The sequence below is a fragment of the Polypterus senegalus genome, chromosome 2, assembly GCF_016835505.1.
Source record: "Polypterus senegalus isolate Bchr_013 chromosome 2, ASM1683550v1, whole genome shotgun sequence".
Lineage (NCBI taxonomy): Eukaryota > Metazoa > Chordata > Cladistia > Polypteriformes > Polypteridae > Polypterus > Polypterus senegalus.
Window position 1 is genome coordinate 129,206,761 of NC_053155.1, and position 17,685 is coordinate 129,224,445.

A 17,685-nucleotide genomic window follows, 5' to 3' on the forward strand; every position below is an offset into this window, starting at 1 on the left:
AAATTAAAATGTGGGATGGTATTCATTCTGTGGAATGACAGTGGAATAATGGAACATGAAAAAAGGTATTCCTTGACTTTTTTAAAGATACACTGGCAGTTAGACACTGTAGTGTCCTCCAAATAGGAGAGGTATTTAATACTAAATATTACAATGAGTTAACTAAACGAACGTATGTTGGATAAACAAACTTACAGCATAGGAAATGGAATGGAATGGAGAGCAGACTTTGGCCAATTCATTTTATAGCCAGACAGGGTCTCAAAACAGCCAAGAGAATGAGAAGGAACATTACTAAGCAAAGGAACATGTCACAAATAAAGACCTTTATGATAGGAGCCATGAGCTGTTCAAATCAAGATTGTGAAGAGCAGTAAGCCATACTGTATTTTTCTTTTGTAGGCAAATTTTTTAAGACAATTCAGTAGGGAATCTTTCAGGGTGATGATCTCCTATCTTCTATCTGCATCTTTTAGTAATAGTTAAAAATTAAATATTGTCACCCTCTGTGTGTTTTGCAATTTTAGCTTTTTGTTTAGCTCTGGAAGGCCAAGTCATTGTAAGGAAAGATCAGTGATGTTTGGAAAAAGACTATATTGATATGAATTGAATAATTGTTACTTTTTGATCAGTGCAGTCATTGTTGCATCCTAATAAATATTACACATTACAACATATAGTGAAGTGATTATTTCCTCATCCCTAATCAATTGCATAAACTAGTGTTAGCCTGTGACACCTATAATGGAAAAGAGAACTTGGTTTATACTAATCAGGAGGAAACAGTACTCCTGCTTGACAATAATGCAGAATGTCTAAACCACTGGATCCTAACAAGGCGTGGACACAATGTTAGTGCTGCTTCTATGGAGTGGTCAACCTGTGGTTTTAACCCTGAAAAGGGGGAAGAATATTTCTTTAGGGTGTAAGGACTATATTTAGAGATGACCCTTGGAGGCAGCCCTGATTTTATAACACTAAATTCTTTTAAATATCTGAAAGGTTTAAAATATGATGCTGTTGTCCCACATACCAAATCCGATTTATAGGTTTATGACATGTACTGTACACTGGCTATAGGGAAAACATAGTGCAGTGAAAGTAAATATTAATAAGTATAAAAAATCCTTTATAAGTTTTATCTTACTTGCTAAAGGCAAAGTATTATGTCCATCGTAAGTCTCAAGTTATACATATTATATGAATAAGATGCTGTTAATCTCAGTTATCTCCTCTTGCATCTATGCTAATTTGTTAGTCTTTTTTCACTGCTATTGCAAAGAACATGTGATTGTTTTTCTCTAATGAAGGTTCTGTCTGTTTTTTAGAAAAATATGTGCTTTATTGTTTTTTTTTTTTTTTTACAAAAATATGTTCTTTAAAAGCGTTTTTTAAAAAGCACATTTACATTAGTAGTGCTTATATGTAGTGCCCTGAGACATTAAATTGTGTTTTCATGAAGGAGGAATATTTTTCCAATTATACTATTACTTAAACAGCTGTATACTCTACTGTGATTTACTTAATGAAGTATAGAATTGTGATATTTAAAAACAAAGAGTGTTTTCCAATGATTATTTTTTAAAAAAAAAAGACCCATGTCTGTTAGGATATAGAGATTCCTTGATATGTGCTTTCTGTTTGAGTGCCATTTGTTTGGTTTTGGTTAACTGGTCAGAAGTGAAATACTGTATATAGTATCCGATACATTGGTGTTTATGAATTGTATTGGCACGAGTGTGGTGGAGTTGCATTTTTATTTCGTCATGCAATACAGCTAAGTAGTATTCTGTGTAGTGTGAGTTTTTACCAAACATTGGGCTGAACAAGCACTTATAAATCGGAATGATTACTTTCTGCAGGTATACATTTTATTATCATGTCACCTACAAAACCACACAGTTTTTTTTTCTCCAGAATATGTTTATTGTATGGTTTATACATGAATCACAACTTCTCCCATTCAGCCAACATCTTTACCTGCGTTTAAAATTCAGGTTCACATGGGCTAGAGGAATACTTAGTGAAAACGAACCTACCCAGGCTCTGGCAGAATGTTTCAATTCCATATAAAACGTTACCAGGCCAGGCAGAGCTAATCATTGTGCCACTGTGCTATTCATCTCCTTTGGTAGTCATGTAAAATCTCAGTTGCTGACTGTGGCACAGAAAGTTCTTAATGTCAGTAAATTCAGCGTTGCAAAGTCAAAAAGAAAATATAATAGAGCAGTGTTACTTTTATACTGGTAAACAGCAAGGGCACAGATGAAGTGTGTTTATTGGTAAAGTGCATTCAGGGGAATTGTTCACATCAGTTTCCTATTGACATTAAAATATTTATTCTTTTTTATATAAGTTTATTTATTTTAAGGTTAGCCTATAGAACATGAAATTTACTTTAGAAAAAGAAAAAAAGTATTCACAATTAACCATTTGTTTTCTTTTTCAGAACCCAACATGGAGAAGTCTTGACTTTGGCGTCTTACCGGACCTCTTAGATACATCAGTGTCCTGTTTTGTTGTGAGAATCTGGGGTGGGCAAAGGGAACAGTTTCAGTTGCTCATAGAATGGAAGGTGAATTTGGATGGTCTGAGATACACAGGCCAGCAGGTAATCTCATTACATTTTAGCTTATGTCTTGAATAACTAAGTTAAGTGAAAATGTATTTTGTCAAATTATCTAAGAGTAACATTTGCAATTTTTAAATCTGTCATGACAAACACATTATTTGTATATTATTTACATTGTTTTTGAAGTGAATGTATTGTAGATTTTTATACAGATTCAGTATCTCTAATCCAAAATTCCAAAATCCAAAACTTTTTTTGAGTGCCGACATTACACCACCTATGTTTCCTCTAATTATAATTTTACTGCTGAGTGGATGTGAACAACATCTGTGCAGATTCCAAATAGATTTATTCATTCTGAGCTGGGAGGGGGGTGTTGTTCTTTGTGAAGTGCCATGATGTTAGTACACACACTTGATGACTGTAGTTGGGTTCCCCTTTGAAACAGTGAATGCCATGAAGCTCCATCACTTAATCAACAATGGAAATGGTGGGGAACTATTCCCTGTGAAGCACTGTGATGTGGGATAGATGCTGCGTGCAGTTTTGGGTGCACTTGCGCTATGTCCTAATGGAATGTCGCTGCATATAATTAACAAAGCAACTTCCTTCTTTCTATTTGACCCAATTGCATATGAATGCAGTAAATTTTTCCAATTTAGGTGCATTGGTGATCCTAAATTGTCCCTTGTATTTGCTTGGTGTGTGTGTGTGTGTGTGTGTGTGCCTTGTGGTGGGATTGGCACCCTGCCCGGGATTTGTTCCTGCCTTGTGCCCTGTGTTGGCTGGGATTGGCTCCAGCAGACCCCTATGACTCTGTGTTAGGATATAGTGGGTTGGACAATGACTGACTGACATTAGGAAAAACAGATACTGCTAGAAATTGTCTTTTTATGTTGCCATTTTTTTTACATTGGCGAAAACGTGTTTTCTGTTTGTGCACCCACACCAAACAGAAAGTGAATGTAGCTTCTAGTTGGTCAGTTAATGGCTTCCACCACAGTAGGTATGTTGAAGTGAAGGTTGGCTGAGATAATCCTGACCTGTCGACCAGTTCTCTGAGAAGTGATAACAGTTGGATATAAACTGACTAAAAATAAAAAAAAATCAGCAATTAGGGAGTTAAAATACAGTCTGTACATCATATACGTCACTGATTAACATTCCTTAAAGGTGTTTTTGCAACAACATGCTTTTAAAATCTGCTTTGTCGGAAAATCATTTTGTTAGTTTCCTGTGTGAAATTAATCTTGTCAACTTTACATTAATTCATTGTTTCAGAACTCATGTACAACATCCTCTGTTGAGTTTTTTCAAAGTTTCTTGCCATATGTAACTGATAGATCTTTTTTATTGCTTAGCCTGTATACTAGTCTAGAATTAGAATAGGAACTGGACCTGCAGTGTAACTTGTAGACTGCATTACACTCACAAACATACCATTCAAATATATGATGTGTGCTTTTACTACATTTGTCTCATTTAAGAGATGATACTAATGAACATTAGTTTGGCATATCTGTATTTAGCAATGAAGTATGCCATTTGGTCTGTACTGCTAACTGGCATTATTGCAGTGCTTTGTGTACTAAATACATTTTATTTTGGTATTAACAAATGGAGCAGCTCATTTCATTGCCAGTGTAAGAAAGCCATACCACTTTGTCTGATACTTGCCTGTTTTTTTACTTGCTGAAACTGTTTTTAGCACTGCCAGAGTGCATAGTCCTATATGCATTGTGCATGTGATGTTCCCCCTGTGCTCATAAATTGATTAGAAAAGGAAAGGATACTTAAATACACATTTGTGGAAGTGTTTGACACAATCAGAGAATGAATGTGGAACCTTCGTTCCTTTCTAGGGACTGTGTAGTACGCTGTATTTAAAGGCAATTCTTCACACCATCATTTTGTGTCCTATTACAACTTTGTGACGCTACAAGTTGAACAATTAAAACTCACTTCTTATCAGTCACATCATTACGCTCATTAAGCACTTGACTAACTCTTCTAAGAGGATGAAAGTGGTAATAATGGTAAGCCTGTTTGTATATTTTGCCATTTTTTTCAGTAGTGATAAGCACAAATCCTGCTGCCAAACAGTGAAATTCTGCTGCCTTGAAGACAAAGCATTTCCAGATATGACTCCTGTTGTTTTTGTTTTAAATCATGTATTGATGCAGCACTGTATCATCTCCACTGTGAGCCATTTTTATATGTGGTTTTTCTTCACATTTTTACTCTGCCTTCTGGAGTAATTTGTTTACATGCAGTACTGTCTGTCTTCGATAGTACTGATAGTACCACTACAGTTAAAAAAAACAAACAAAAAAAAAAAACTACTATCATTATATTTTTGTAAATTTGGTGTTGACTGGTACCAAAAGTATTGTTTGGTTTTTTTTTTGACACCCCTACAGCAAAGTACAAAATGTTACCATGTTGTAGTTCTGAAATTGACATAATTTAAAAAAAAACAAAAAACTTTTAGAATGCTATTTTTTTAATTTCTTTTATGATATAGTTTTTCCAATATATTTGTTACAGATCCGATCTAGAAATCCCAATGATGTTATTTTCGGATTAAATGATGGCTATTATGGAGCACCATTTGATCAAAAGGTAAGAATATTTAGTAGTCATTGTCATCATTTCCAAAATTGGTATAATGCTATATTTTAATTTGGCTGTTGTGGCATGGTGGTGACAGAATATTAGAGATGGCAATGCTCATACATTACATTGACATTTGCAGTCAGAACACTTCCTTCCCATGTAAACTTATTGGTGAGGTTTCTGGTCTAAAACATGGAAAAGAAGCAACTGCTGAATTATGTGATTTGGATAAAAACACCATGGATATTTACAGACCTTATACAGGGTGGTCCAGATCTAATTATGCAGATCCAGATCGTCTGGATGTCTTTGATTTATATGGGGACGATTCCAGTTCGGTGCGAACATTATTCTTCATGTCGTCCGTTCGCACACTTCTCAATGGTCCGGGATTTTTCGGGTGATTTTCTATGTAATAAACTTAATAACTTATAGCGTAATGAAAATTGCATAATTAGATCTGGACCACCCTATATAATTTTACTTATTAGTCTGGAGTACTGCTTTTAAAAATAAATTGCAATGGATCCCTGTGCATGCTTGACAGTTTCATTTAGAACTGGCCAGCTTCAGATATCTATTTCTTTGCCAAAATCATTTTATAAAGATCATTCATACCTGCCTTTTAAACATTTCTCTTTTAAAAAGGTAGACCTAACAAAAACAAATGTATAAAGAAAGTTTCTTATCACAGTTCACAAAAATATTTCTGTTAAAATAAAGAAGCTACACTGTGCAAAATTTTTGGACAATGACATTCCAGGAAGTAGAGTTTTAGGGCAAGGTTTTGTTTTAAAGTAAATTAGATTGCATCTTTATATCTTTTTCATTACCTTAAATACAATTGAAAGTGTATTGTTCAGTTAAAATTAAATTTTGTATTTTATTATTATTATATGCAGTATATTGTTGATTAGCACATGCAAGTAAGAATTTTACTGTACTTTGTACTATAGAACTATACTAACTGTATATTGTCACAATCAGACTTTATTTCACACTTAGTAGAAGAATTGTGAGTGAAGAATTTTCAAAATAGCTTAAAAGCATAAAAAATACCTTCGAAATTCATACAGAGCATGCTCTCTGATTCAGAAGAATTTGATGAAGTCATCATCAGAACTGATGTTTTGCAATGGGACAGGAAAGCTCCCTGACAGCAGAATATTGTCCCAAGTGTTATTCAGGCTTAAAGCTGCATATCTTACCAAAATCCCATAACTGGTTTCTGATTTGGGATTAACTGTATTTACATTGAATTCTGATCTTGGGATAACGCCAAGGAGGCGAAACTCTGGTCTTTTTTCAGTTGTGTTATTAAAGTAATGAAATTATCCGACTGAAGATTCACCAAGAAGTTTTCTGATCATTTACCTACTCATTTCAAAACATTTCGGTATAATTTTTCAACATAAAACTCCATTCTAGGATGTCAAGAAAACTGGATAAAGTAGTGATATCTTGGCACATTGTGCATTATGGTTCAGGTGCTTATTGTAAGAATATCACCAGATGTAACATTAGAAAACTATATTCTAAACTATGAGCACCAAAGTGATTGTAGGTAGTATATAAATAAATCTTTAAATCTGTCTGTCCAACCTATAAATTCTCATTCCAACTCTAGACTAGATCTCATTCCATTAAGAGATATAAAAACTTATAGGCCCACACAGCAGAATGACAGAATACGCTGTTGGAAGAACCATGGAAATGTAAGATCTTGCAAACAACACAAAAGGGCAACCCAGTCAAATCAGTGTCCATGACTCTGAAGTAAATTCCATGACAAACCAAAACAATAATACCACTGCTTTGATTTTGAAGCAATTCGTTATTATTAAGCAAAGACTGTCTTATCTCAAGTACTTAATGTGAAAAGGCTGTACAATAGACCTTCATCCAATGACAAGAACAAATGAAATACAGTATACCAAATACTTAACACTTCTAAAAATAGTGCTTCATCAATTTTAATAATATGTTCAATAATATAAGGAGCTTAAGGACTTGAGAAATAATGTAGCAAAACTTACCTTCAATCTAACACTGGCCATTTCAGAGTAAAGTGTGTAATACTGAATTTTATAGATAAAACTTGGTGGATTCATGTCAATCCAATATCATTTAACTAATACCAAATTATTCTCATACTTCAGGCCTCTTGTAGCATCTCACGTACTTTTCAAAAGAGTGTCAGTGAAGTTCACTTTATAATCTAAGTAAAACTTCTACAGAATGTGTAGTTTTACCAAATAATACTTACTTGTAAAAGTGCCTTTCATCTATCCTCTAAATACAGTACACTGTATATGATTCTCTCGGTTTCTCACTACATAGTACCTGTACCTTCCAGATATTTTGTACCTTTTAGCTTAAAGCTATGCTTCTTGTGCTAGTTTTATTTATTTTTGGAATTTTAAAAAAGATGTCTTGGCAATAGTAAATGAACTTGTAGGAGACAGACAATAAAGCGTTTATAAATTAAATACAAAACTAACTTTTCAGTATCCTCCAAATTTAAAATGTTCTTTAATGATGCAATAAGTCTATTTTAGAGAAACAGATTTTCTAAAGTGTGGAAATGCATGAATCTTAAACCAAAAATATGTTACGTATTTTTTATCTCTTACTTACTTCTGCATTGTTTGTAGCAATGTCTAAGAAAAATTTAAAGTCATGTTTTCATGAAGAACAGAAATCATAAAATTACTGAAACATTGGGCTCTATTGGAGACCAATGCTTGGCTTCAGCAAGAAATAACAAAACATTTGTGAAAAAAGTGCTAGAGATACTCATGCTGCATAATAGACAGGAAATCAGTCTTGTACTCACAACAGCTCATACACATCCATCCATCCATTTTCTAACCCGCTGAATCCGATGTATTTGCATATCAAGATTCTCCATAATAGTAAAACTTTTTCTCTCATGTGAAATATGTTCCAGAACAGCAGTTAATATTAAAATTAATAAATGAAACAGTCCCCACACCCATTCCAAAATTTGCTTGTTCATTTGCCCTAAATGTGGTTTCTTTTGTGGGTTTCAGTTTTACTGTTTCCTAGACTTAATTGAACTTTCTCTGTATCAAAAGTGGGCTAAAATGAGAAAACACAGTATGTAGCTGAAAAAAATGCTAACCCCCAATGGCTTGGTAAAGGTAGTTTTTGGTAGCCTTTGGTCAATAGTGACTTTTGGTACAACAGTCAGCAGTATATTGTGAGGCCATGCTTGCTTCTGTGCTTTTCTGATGTAGTTTATTGCCAGTATATTCTGTATAGTGTAGGTGATTAGAAATTGTGAGAACATGTCATGTGGGAGACATGTGTAGAGTGCCATGGCCTCAATCTGATTACAGAGCCCAGCTTAGGCAAATTGTGTGTCTGGTGTGCAGATGATATTATGCAATTTAGGATATTTTCAGTTGGCATTAAAGGGAGACTTCCAGTCTTTTTTTTTTTTAACTTAATGTTATTATTTGTGACAACGCCAAGAGGCATCTCTCTCTCTGCCTCTTTCAACTAGTAGATTGTGCCACCAGTGAAGAGTGTAGCCCTGCCAACAGAATCTTTTGTCCTACATTAAGTAAGAGGCAGAAGTTATTATGTGTTTTTACTAATGTTTTTCGCAGTGTTCTGGCACTTTGTTGGAATGAAAAATGTACTTATGAAAGTAGCAAATGTGGTTCAGTAAGAGTTATGCCTGCAAAATATCTCATCTACGGATTTCTGTAGGATTAAAAAAAATGTAATAATGATATACATATTATTCACTAAGTAATGCAGTCATTTAAAAATGCATGGATAGGTAGATTTTTATACAATATTATTAGTTTATCTACCAGAATTTAATATTTAAACTTGTGGAAAGGTTTCTTTACCTACTGAAGTTGCCAGTATAAGTAAACAGTGACTTTAGGTACAGTAGGATCTGTCATGTGGTCTTGATATAAGGCAGTCTGATGTCATGAAGACTAGCACAGCAATTTTTTTTTCTCCCACCTGACTTGATGTAAGAAAAAAATAGTAAATATTTCAGTACACAACCAGTAATAATAATTTTTTTATGACATAATGAAAGTTGCTTTTATATTTGTTCTCTAAATATACCTTTCTTTCTTCAACCCAAGGATCATACAGAAAAGAAGAGGAACAGTTTACTTCAAGTGGACCAGAGCTCTGTGAGGAACTCCTACAGTGTGTTTTCTTTATTACGGTAAGTAGAAATACATATAGGTACAACAACAATATGTTGTAATTCTAGTGATATACTTGTGATTTACTTAACCTACTGTGTCATTGTCTGTTTATCATTGTACTTATACAGTTCAAGATTGTTTGAAGCTTGTCACAGTGCTGGATCTGTTACAGCTTAAATCTTAAATGTGGTATTCCACATGTAACTGCCAGATGGCGCCATTGTCTTATTTATCATAATTTTAGTCCATTGTAATTTCAAGAGTACTACTTTTTTGATGGAAAAATGTTGGCAAAGTTTTTTAAATATTGTGTGTTTAAGTGTAATTAACACTATAAAGCAGTTTGCTGTAATTAGGGGAGGAATGCCTTTGTTTTTGAGTGTCTTTGTGTCTAGTATAGAAATATATTATTGATGTGCTTTATTGTACTTTATCTGTATATGCAGACATACATATTTCCATTCTGAAATGACAGTTGTCTTAGGGTTACCCTGACATTTTTCTTGCCGAAATTTTATTGCTTTACAAGGGTTCTTATGGCAATCCTGCATTTCTGGTACTGGTTTCCAAATGGATGCCTAGTAAATAATTTCATTCAAAACTTTCACTGTCCTCATCTGCTTTCCTGACCACTACTTGCATCTTTATGTCGAAACATTACTTTAGATTACAAAAAATCCTCCACAGCTGATTTTTGTCAATGTCCATCTCACTACCTTTTCAAGACTACCTGCCAAAAACCTTAACTAGAGAGAGAGTGTGTAATAGTCATACAATATAAACTATAATATGTAACATGCAACACATGTATACAGTATTATATACACAAAATGATGTAAAGTATAACACAACAAGCCCCAACAGAATCCAATTTGCAGATAATAGTACACTTTGCTTCATACAAATTAACTAGGTCTTCTATATCCTGCATATTAAGAAAATACATGATTAATAGACTGGTGGAAATCTGGCTATTGAAGGGTACTTCTGTATTAAACATAACAGACAATTTTCATGTTGATTCAACCTAAGAGAAGTTCAAGACGTTCAAATTAACGGTTGTTGTATATCTTACTGTTTGAATTGTCATCCCTTTAATAACTTTCTTCCCAACAGTTCAGTGACAAGTGATTTTCAGTCACATACTATTTCACTTTACTAAAGCAATTAATTAGTGGTGTGATTATGATGTAGTAATTATTGCCAGATACAGCTGAGGGTCATCCATGTTCGATTGAAAATTAATATTATTCCCAAAAAGCATCCACTAACGACAATATAGAAAATAAAAAGGGATTGATCCTAAGACTGACTTAAACATGTTAGTGAGGGAGGACTCTCATCAGATTTCTGCACATACTGGAAATGGTTTGACAGATACAAAGTGAACAGTTAAGAACAGTTCCTGACAATCTGACTATATTCTTTAGACTGTGTGGAGAAATGCTGTGGTCTGTATTATCAAAGGTTGTGGCTGTATCTTAAATATAATGACTTTAGCTTTTCTGATTTATTGGATATTAGAATATTTTTGCATTGCAAGTTAAAGCTGTTTTCGTGCTATTAATTGGCATAAGGTCCATCACTTTTCATAAGCATTTTTTCAAGATCGATTTATTTTTCTCTAAAATGTTGTGGGTCATCAATCATACTAGGGGTTTGTTTCAATGTCAGAGAGAAATGCAGAATTTTATATTAACAGTCAGGGCTAACAGCATGTTTGCAGAATTCGCTGTCCTTATCTTTTGCTGTAATGGTTTTGTGCAAATGGCACATCTGAACAATTCTGTGATGTCTAATTATTGTTTTGAGATAAGAAGCAGTGATTCAGCTGACTGGCTACAACAGTGACTGATTAAGAGAATTCAAAGTCTCTCTCTTTATGCCTTCACAATCATAAATACAGCTATTCTGTATCATTTGGTAATGGAAATAATGAATGTTTGCACTATGGTTCAGTTGTTGTAGTTAAATCTGTTGAAAACAGTATGCATTTTTGGTTGTTAAAATTGCTGCAGTTTCATTAAATTTCTAGTATCAGTAGTTAGAGAGTTGCAGCTGTTACATCACTAACAGTATGGTAATCAATGCTGCAAGTATTTAAAAAAAAAAAAGATATTAATGATATGGATGACCATTAATCTAGGTAGACTTCCTTCATTAGAAGACCATACTAAATTCTACACAGATTGTAACCAGTTAATTAATAAACACATTAAGCGGTTAAAAATGTACAGAACATAACCATATAAAAGCATCTTGTTCGAATCTCATAAATGCTAGAAATGACTCTATTCCGTTGGGCTCTTAAGCAGGGCCCTTAACCTGCAACTGCTTCATCCTGGGCATGATGTTAACCTGCTTCCAGTCCTGCAAACAGGTCCTCCAACTTGCAGGATTAAACTTGGGGGTTGGTGGCAGGATTATATATATATATATATATATATATATATATATATATATATATATATATATATATATATATATATATACACACATATACACACATATACAGTAATCCCTTCTCGACCGCGGGGGTTGCGTTCCATACCCCCTCGCGATAGGTGAATATCCGCGAAGTAGAAACCATATGTTTGTATGGTTATTTTTATATATTTTAAGCCCTTATAAACTCTCCCACACTGTTTATAAATATTCCCCGCAGAGTTATACAGCATAATCCCTTTGTATTCTCTTAGATATTAGGTAAGATTCATTGAAATTATGTATATAAAACACACTGTTTATATACAGTAAAACCTAAATATTATTTTAAAGATATTGAGCGTCTCTGATATCACATATGTTACAGCCATTATGATAGACATGCCACCAGCAATAAATACGTACAATGCAACAAAAATAGTATACAGTAAATGTGTGTGTACAGTGACACTAAACGTACGTACATGTACTAAGTACTGTAAGTAGAAAATTAATTATGGTTACTCACCAACAATGACAAGATTACTTGTCCGATAACAATGAGTTTAACTTTACTGCACAACAAAGGAGAGCGTTACAGCTCTTCCAAAGGAGCCTCTTCAGGCGATTGTGTAGCACTGCCGTTGTTCTTCTTCTGGCAGTCTTCAATCCAAATCCCTAAAGCAGATTCCATCCAGACTACTGCCTTATTACATCCACTTACAATCGTTTTGCACCCTGGTTAAAAAGGACACTGCGGCCATAGATCTTATATTCCTTTCCTAATTTTTAAATAAAAAGAATCGTAGCCTTCAACAAATCCAAAACGTTTAACTTTTCGGCAATCGTTAACATCTTCCGTTTGCGCTTGGGCACGGCCCCTGAAGCAGTAGCAGATCGTTTTGGAGCCATAATGAAGGGCTTGACTATGCACAAAGATAAACACAAAAGAGCACAACTCTTTACACAGCGAAACACGTTGATGCTGAATGAGCGAGACGAGACTTCCTGGTTAACACTGCATTCAGCAAGCAGGAACTTAACTGCGTGCTCCGCCAGTAGCGTCCCTTGTATGAAATCAACTGGGCAAACCAACTGAGGAAGCATGTACAGGAAGTAAAAAGACACATTGTCCGCAGAAGCAGCGAAAAATCCGCGTTATATATTTAGTTATGCTTTCATATAAAATCGATAGAGCGAAACCGCGAAAAGTCAAAGCGCGATATAGCGAGGGATTACTGTATATAATTTTTTTTTTTTGTCATTGTTTTGCTCCAGCTGGTTTTATTTAATGATTTTAGGATGGAAATGTGTATAATATACTGTATATCATCAGAATGCTACATTTACAACTATGATGCATTTAGAGAGCCTCACACTTTATCTAAAGCAAAACAATGTAAGTAATATACTTAAAATACCTTAAAGATATCTATAGATATATATCCATAGGACAGTTTGACAGAAGGAAGCAATTTGACTCATGCCTTAGATGCAAAAATAAAAAAAAATAAAAATGAATCTAGCACTTGGGTATGGGTCTGGGTATATTTTGTATAAGCAAGATAAATAATGAATAATTACCAATATATCACTCATCTGCACATTTTAAAAGTATAACGCTATAGAAGACAATCTAGAAGTATTCAAAGCTGATCATTGCTTTAACCTACACAACTGGTCATTTATCATTATAGTTGGCAAAGGGCTGTACTTCACAGTTGCAGCTACAAAGAACTATGCTATTAAGTCCAAGACCAAGTCTGTTGCATTTGTACCGTCCACAGCATATGGACTTGCATCCACATTTGGTCAGTTGTTCATAACTTTATCCAGTAGATGAAAGAGCTCTCGAAAAGATCTGCTGTTCATTACTAGTCAGGTGGTCTCAGTGTTTTTGGTTGGCATAGTGTTGACTGACCCCAAATACAGCCTGCTTGGTGGGCAGCATGTTTTGCATGCTGAAATAGAACTACTGTGTACTGTTGGATGGATAGCATCATATGATTTGTGCTTTCAGGCAAACAAACCCAACCATGCTTCATTTACACTTGTTTCTGTATTAGATCTTTCATGGTCGCTGTTGCTGTGCTCTGGGGGATCTAACTCATATTGATGAATACATCACACGCCTCAGGGCATATATCTCTGTTTTGCCAGGCAGTATTTTCCGTTGCCGCAGAAGTCACCACCAGTAAAAATATGAAAGAAGAATATCCCCTTGCTCTTTACTGGTCCAAGAAAGTGATAGAGGTCATGCACAGAAATCCATTGAAGGCTCGATCCTTGGCCAAGTGCTACCCACAGCTGATTCAGACAGATCTCCTGAAGAGCTGGTAAAACATTCAATGTGAATACAAGAACATTAGTATCATTTGGCTTTGATCATGATGGATTTGCTACCCTTTTCTGTGGTGTCTCAGACATGCACAAAGATCTTGGTGTCAGCTTCCTCCCGAGTACATTTGTCTGCACCATTCAAGCTGGTCATGCATGTGCTAATGGTTTTGTCGTTTCTTGTCACAATGACTGTGTTCTGTGCTGACATTTGCACAGTCTTGTCTGCCAAAAAGTTGAACAGCACTGTTTTATTTTCATTGTGTCTCAAGAAATTTTGCCAGTTTGAAGGAAGTTTACCCTTATTTGTCACCTTGCATCAACCTCTTTGAGCTCTTCTTGATCTTGCTTCTTTTTTGAGGCTTGATGGATGGTGTACATCAAAGACAACGTTTGTCCTCTTATACTTAGTGGCAAACATATGTACTTTGGGCAGAAATCTATTGCAACATACTCTTCAAAGATTTTTGAGCTTTGTGTTGAAACAGTATGGATCAAAGCTGTACCATCAGTGATGATGACATCAGCCACTGGCTCATCATCTGGAGCTGTGACATTTTTCTCAGTAATTGAAACCAGCTGAGATTTTAGGCAACTATGGAGTTTACCACCATCACTAATTGCAGCTGGAAACTGTTGGTTCTCATGGCGAAAGAATTCTTGAAGGTCATATTCTCTGCTCTGGCATGAGATGAACAGCTTAGAAAAAATGTTGGCACACGTCCTTCAGTGCTTTTTGTTTGGGAAGGTTTCACATGAGTTGTTTCCTGTTGGAAGAAGTCTACCCTGATCTTTTTAATTGGTTCATAGAAGGTGGATGCTTCTGTCTCCAAACCCTTCATGAACTCTATAAAATTGGATTGGCCCTTCTCAAAGTGTGACCTAGTATGACGAGATGAGCAGTATATTTGGTGTCAATGGAAAACAGTCTTTTTCTGGTAAGGATTCTGAGGTTCTTCCATAACTTTACTCAGTTTTTTGACTTTGGCTGGCATGCTCACTTGCTTCCTTGGCTTTGCTTCTCACATTGTGACACTAGATGGCTGACTCTAGGACCAGCCACCATTAAACACCTCTGTGCTGATGGATCTGTAATGCCAATAGCTCCACCATCAGTCATGGCTGGTTTTGTAACTATATGAAAACCATATATAGGCCTAGTCCTGTTAGTCTTGGCTTGGCTGTCCCATGGTGGCACATCCTGTCAGTTCAGGTGTGGCTGTCTAACTACATGTACTAACTAATATGCTACAAACTAATTGATATGGCCTGTTAGATAGCATTTGGGACCCTAAACTAAACTCCACTACCACCTGAACCTGGTAAAGTTAGATCAGCTGATACTGAACCCCATTCAGAGTTCCATAGCAGTGATATCATCAGTGTGCCATGGTTGTGCAATGGCATTCACTTTATTATATATATTACCCCATAAAGTTTATATTTACAAGAAAACGAACATTTTTATTGGAATCCGTGACCCAGTAACCTAGGTGTAGATTCTGTTAGTTATGGAGATATTAATATATATATTTATTCTATGGCAGCAGTCATGGGTGCCATATTTGATATAGCAGCCTAGATATCATTTGTGGTAATAAATAGCACCTCTTTTTGTGTCAGTGTCTCAAAAAATTATGTCTAGAGCCACAAAACATTTTCTTATGCTAATTACTAGCTGCAATATGATAGTATAGCATTAGAAATTACAGTCATTTTGAAAAATGGACACCATGTTGAATTTTTGAATGGCCAGCACACTTTTTGAAGAAAGTAGACCCTAAAGAAAATCCTTGCCAACTTTCATGCTTGTATCACTATTTGAAAAATCCTCAGGAATATGTAATTATCTGCTGTGCTAACATCATTTTTATATTCAAGGGATTAAAAAAAAAAGCTATTTGTATATATCTAACTTTAGTAAAATGTGACCTCTCAACCCATCTAGTAGTTTAAACACATAGGATTGTGGTGTCAAATTTAAATATTCTGTTGTGACTGAAACACATGTTAATGATCTCTGTTCAGCTTTCTAAAGCTACATAATAGAATTATGCACATTACCGGTACTTTGACACTAATTCCTCATTTCCTTTGCTCTTTACTAGATGTAGACATATTTCATCCTTTTGGAATGCTTATTTAAATGTTGCCAGTCCAGTATGGTTTAACTACACCTCATATTTTACACTTTTGAAAATTCAAATGCTTTTAATTCTGCTTTGGGTAATGAATATTGATGCAATTAAATCAGTAGTTTTTTCTGTCTGTGTATGTGTGTGCCCCTCATACAAAGAAGATAAAGAGTTGTTTGGAAAAAAAATTGTCCAGAAAGATTGAGAATAATTATCTTTGACAAATGAGCTGAATGTTTTTTTAAGTTTCAATTGCATTTAAATTAAAAAGATATGTACTCAAGAGAATATACTGCATTAGGTAGCAAATGTTATCCTCACCCTACTGCTTTTCAAGCTCATAATTCTGTCATTATGTAACTTTCCATATTTTTCACCAGATTTGAGTAATAAAAATTAGTCGGTTATACCAGGCCAGGTATTTTAACTACAGTTTGATTATAGCTGTTGGCACAAGATTACCGTGTGACAAGCAGCAAAAATGCTTAGAAGAACTGCCATTGTGAATGAACAGCTTTAGCATCCATTAATTGAAGAATATCAGAATAATATTGTATAGCTTTTAGCTATTAAAGAAAAAATTTTCTCATGCTGGCCGACAATACTCCAAAAGTAGGAAATTACTAACATTTAGCTAATGTTTTAATTTACTACTGAAGAAAAAACATTATCTAAAGGTCTGAGCCTATTCATTGTGTAATATTTGCCAAAAAAGATATTAGGAGGAGGACAAAATTCTTTTTCACAACACTGTATTATTTTGAATGAGGCTATGAAATATAAATAACTGGAATTTGAGAAGGAAATGGTTTCAGGCTTCACAAAGATTGTTTTTACTAATAAATGTTATATCTTTTAAAAACCCGAGATTTGAACAAAGTTTTCTCCATCTGTGGGGGAGCAGTAGTAATTACAGGGCAACTATGCTATCCTTCTATTTTATTTTGAATGTGTGGAATAATTTTTGGAAAAATGTCAGCCAACATTCAATTTGAAAGCTGTAGGATTGTGTGCTTCAATATGCTGGCTTGAACACTGTTTTTTCAGTATGTACTCTTGCATTTCTTGGACAATGTTTGCATTTGTGTCAACATTTTCCTTATTTGACACATGCCTTAATTGTATCATAACACTCAGAAAATGAGAAACTAGAGAATAGATCTTTATTTTACCTGTAATTAGGTTTCATCATCATATTTATTCTTTTTTTTTTGTTACTTGCCAAGTTTGTATACAAGCCACAGTGCCATCTTGTGGAAGAAAGAGTTATATTCTGTGATAGTCACTTGATTTCACATTTTACTGGAGTGTAAGCAGTTGACACTATCTACTAGCAAGTGGTATATTAGAAAAAGTAATATTGTTTTTTCTTCTAGGTAGGAAGCATTTTATCTGTACT

The 17,685-nt window shown here is 34.6% G+C and overlaps 1 protein-coding gene across 2 annotated transcripts in view; it reads left to right on the forward strand.

Moving 5' to 3' along the window:
• Positions 1–17,685, forward strand: part of uvrag (UV radiation resistance associated gene) — a 331,183-nt gene that overhangs the window by 36,883 nt on the left and 276,615 nt on the right. For both annotated transcript variants that reach the window (XM_039744584.1, XM_039744585.1), the window contains exons 4-6: positions 2,450–2,611; positions 5,120–5,194; positions 9,322–9,407. In XM_039744584.1, the coding sequence (XP_039600518.1) occupies positions 2,450–2,611; positions 5,120–5,194; positions 9,322–9,407 (323 nt within the window). The remainder of the gene's footprint in view (positions 1–2,449; positions 2,612–5,119; positions 5,195–9,321; positions 9,408–17,685) is intronic.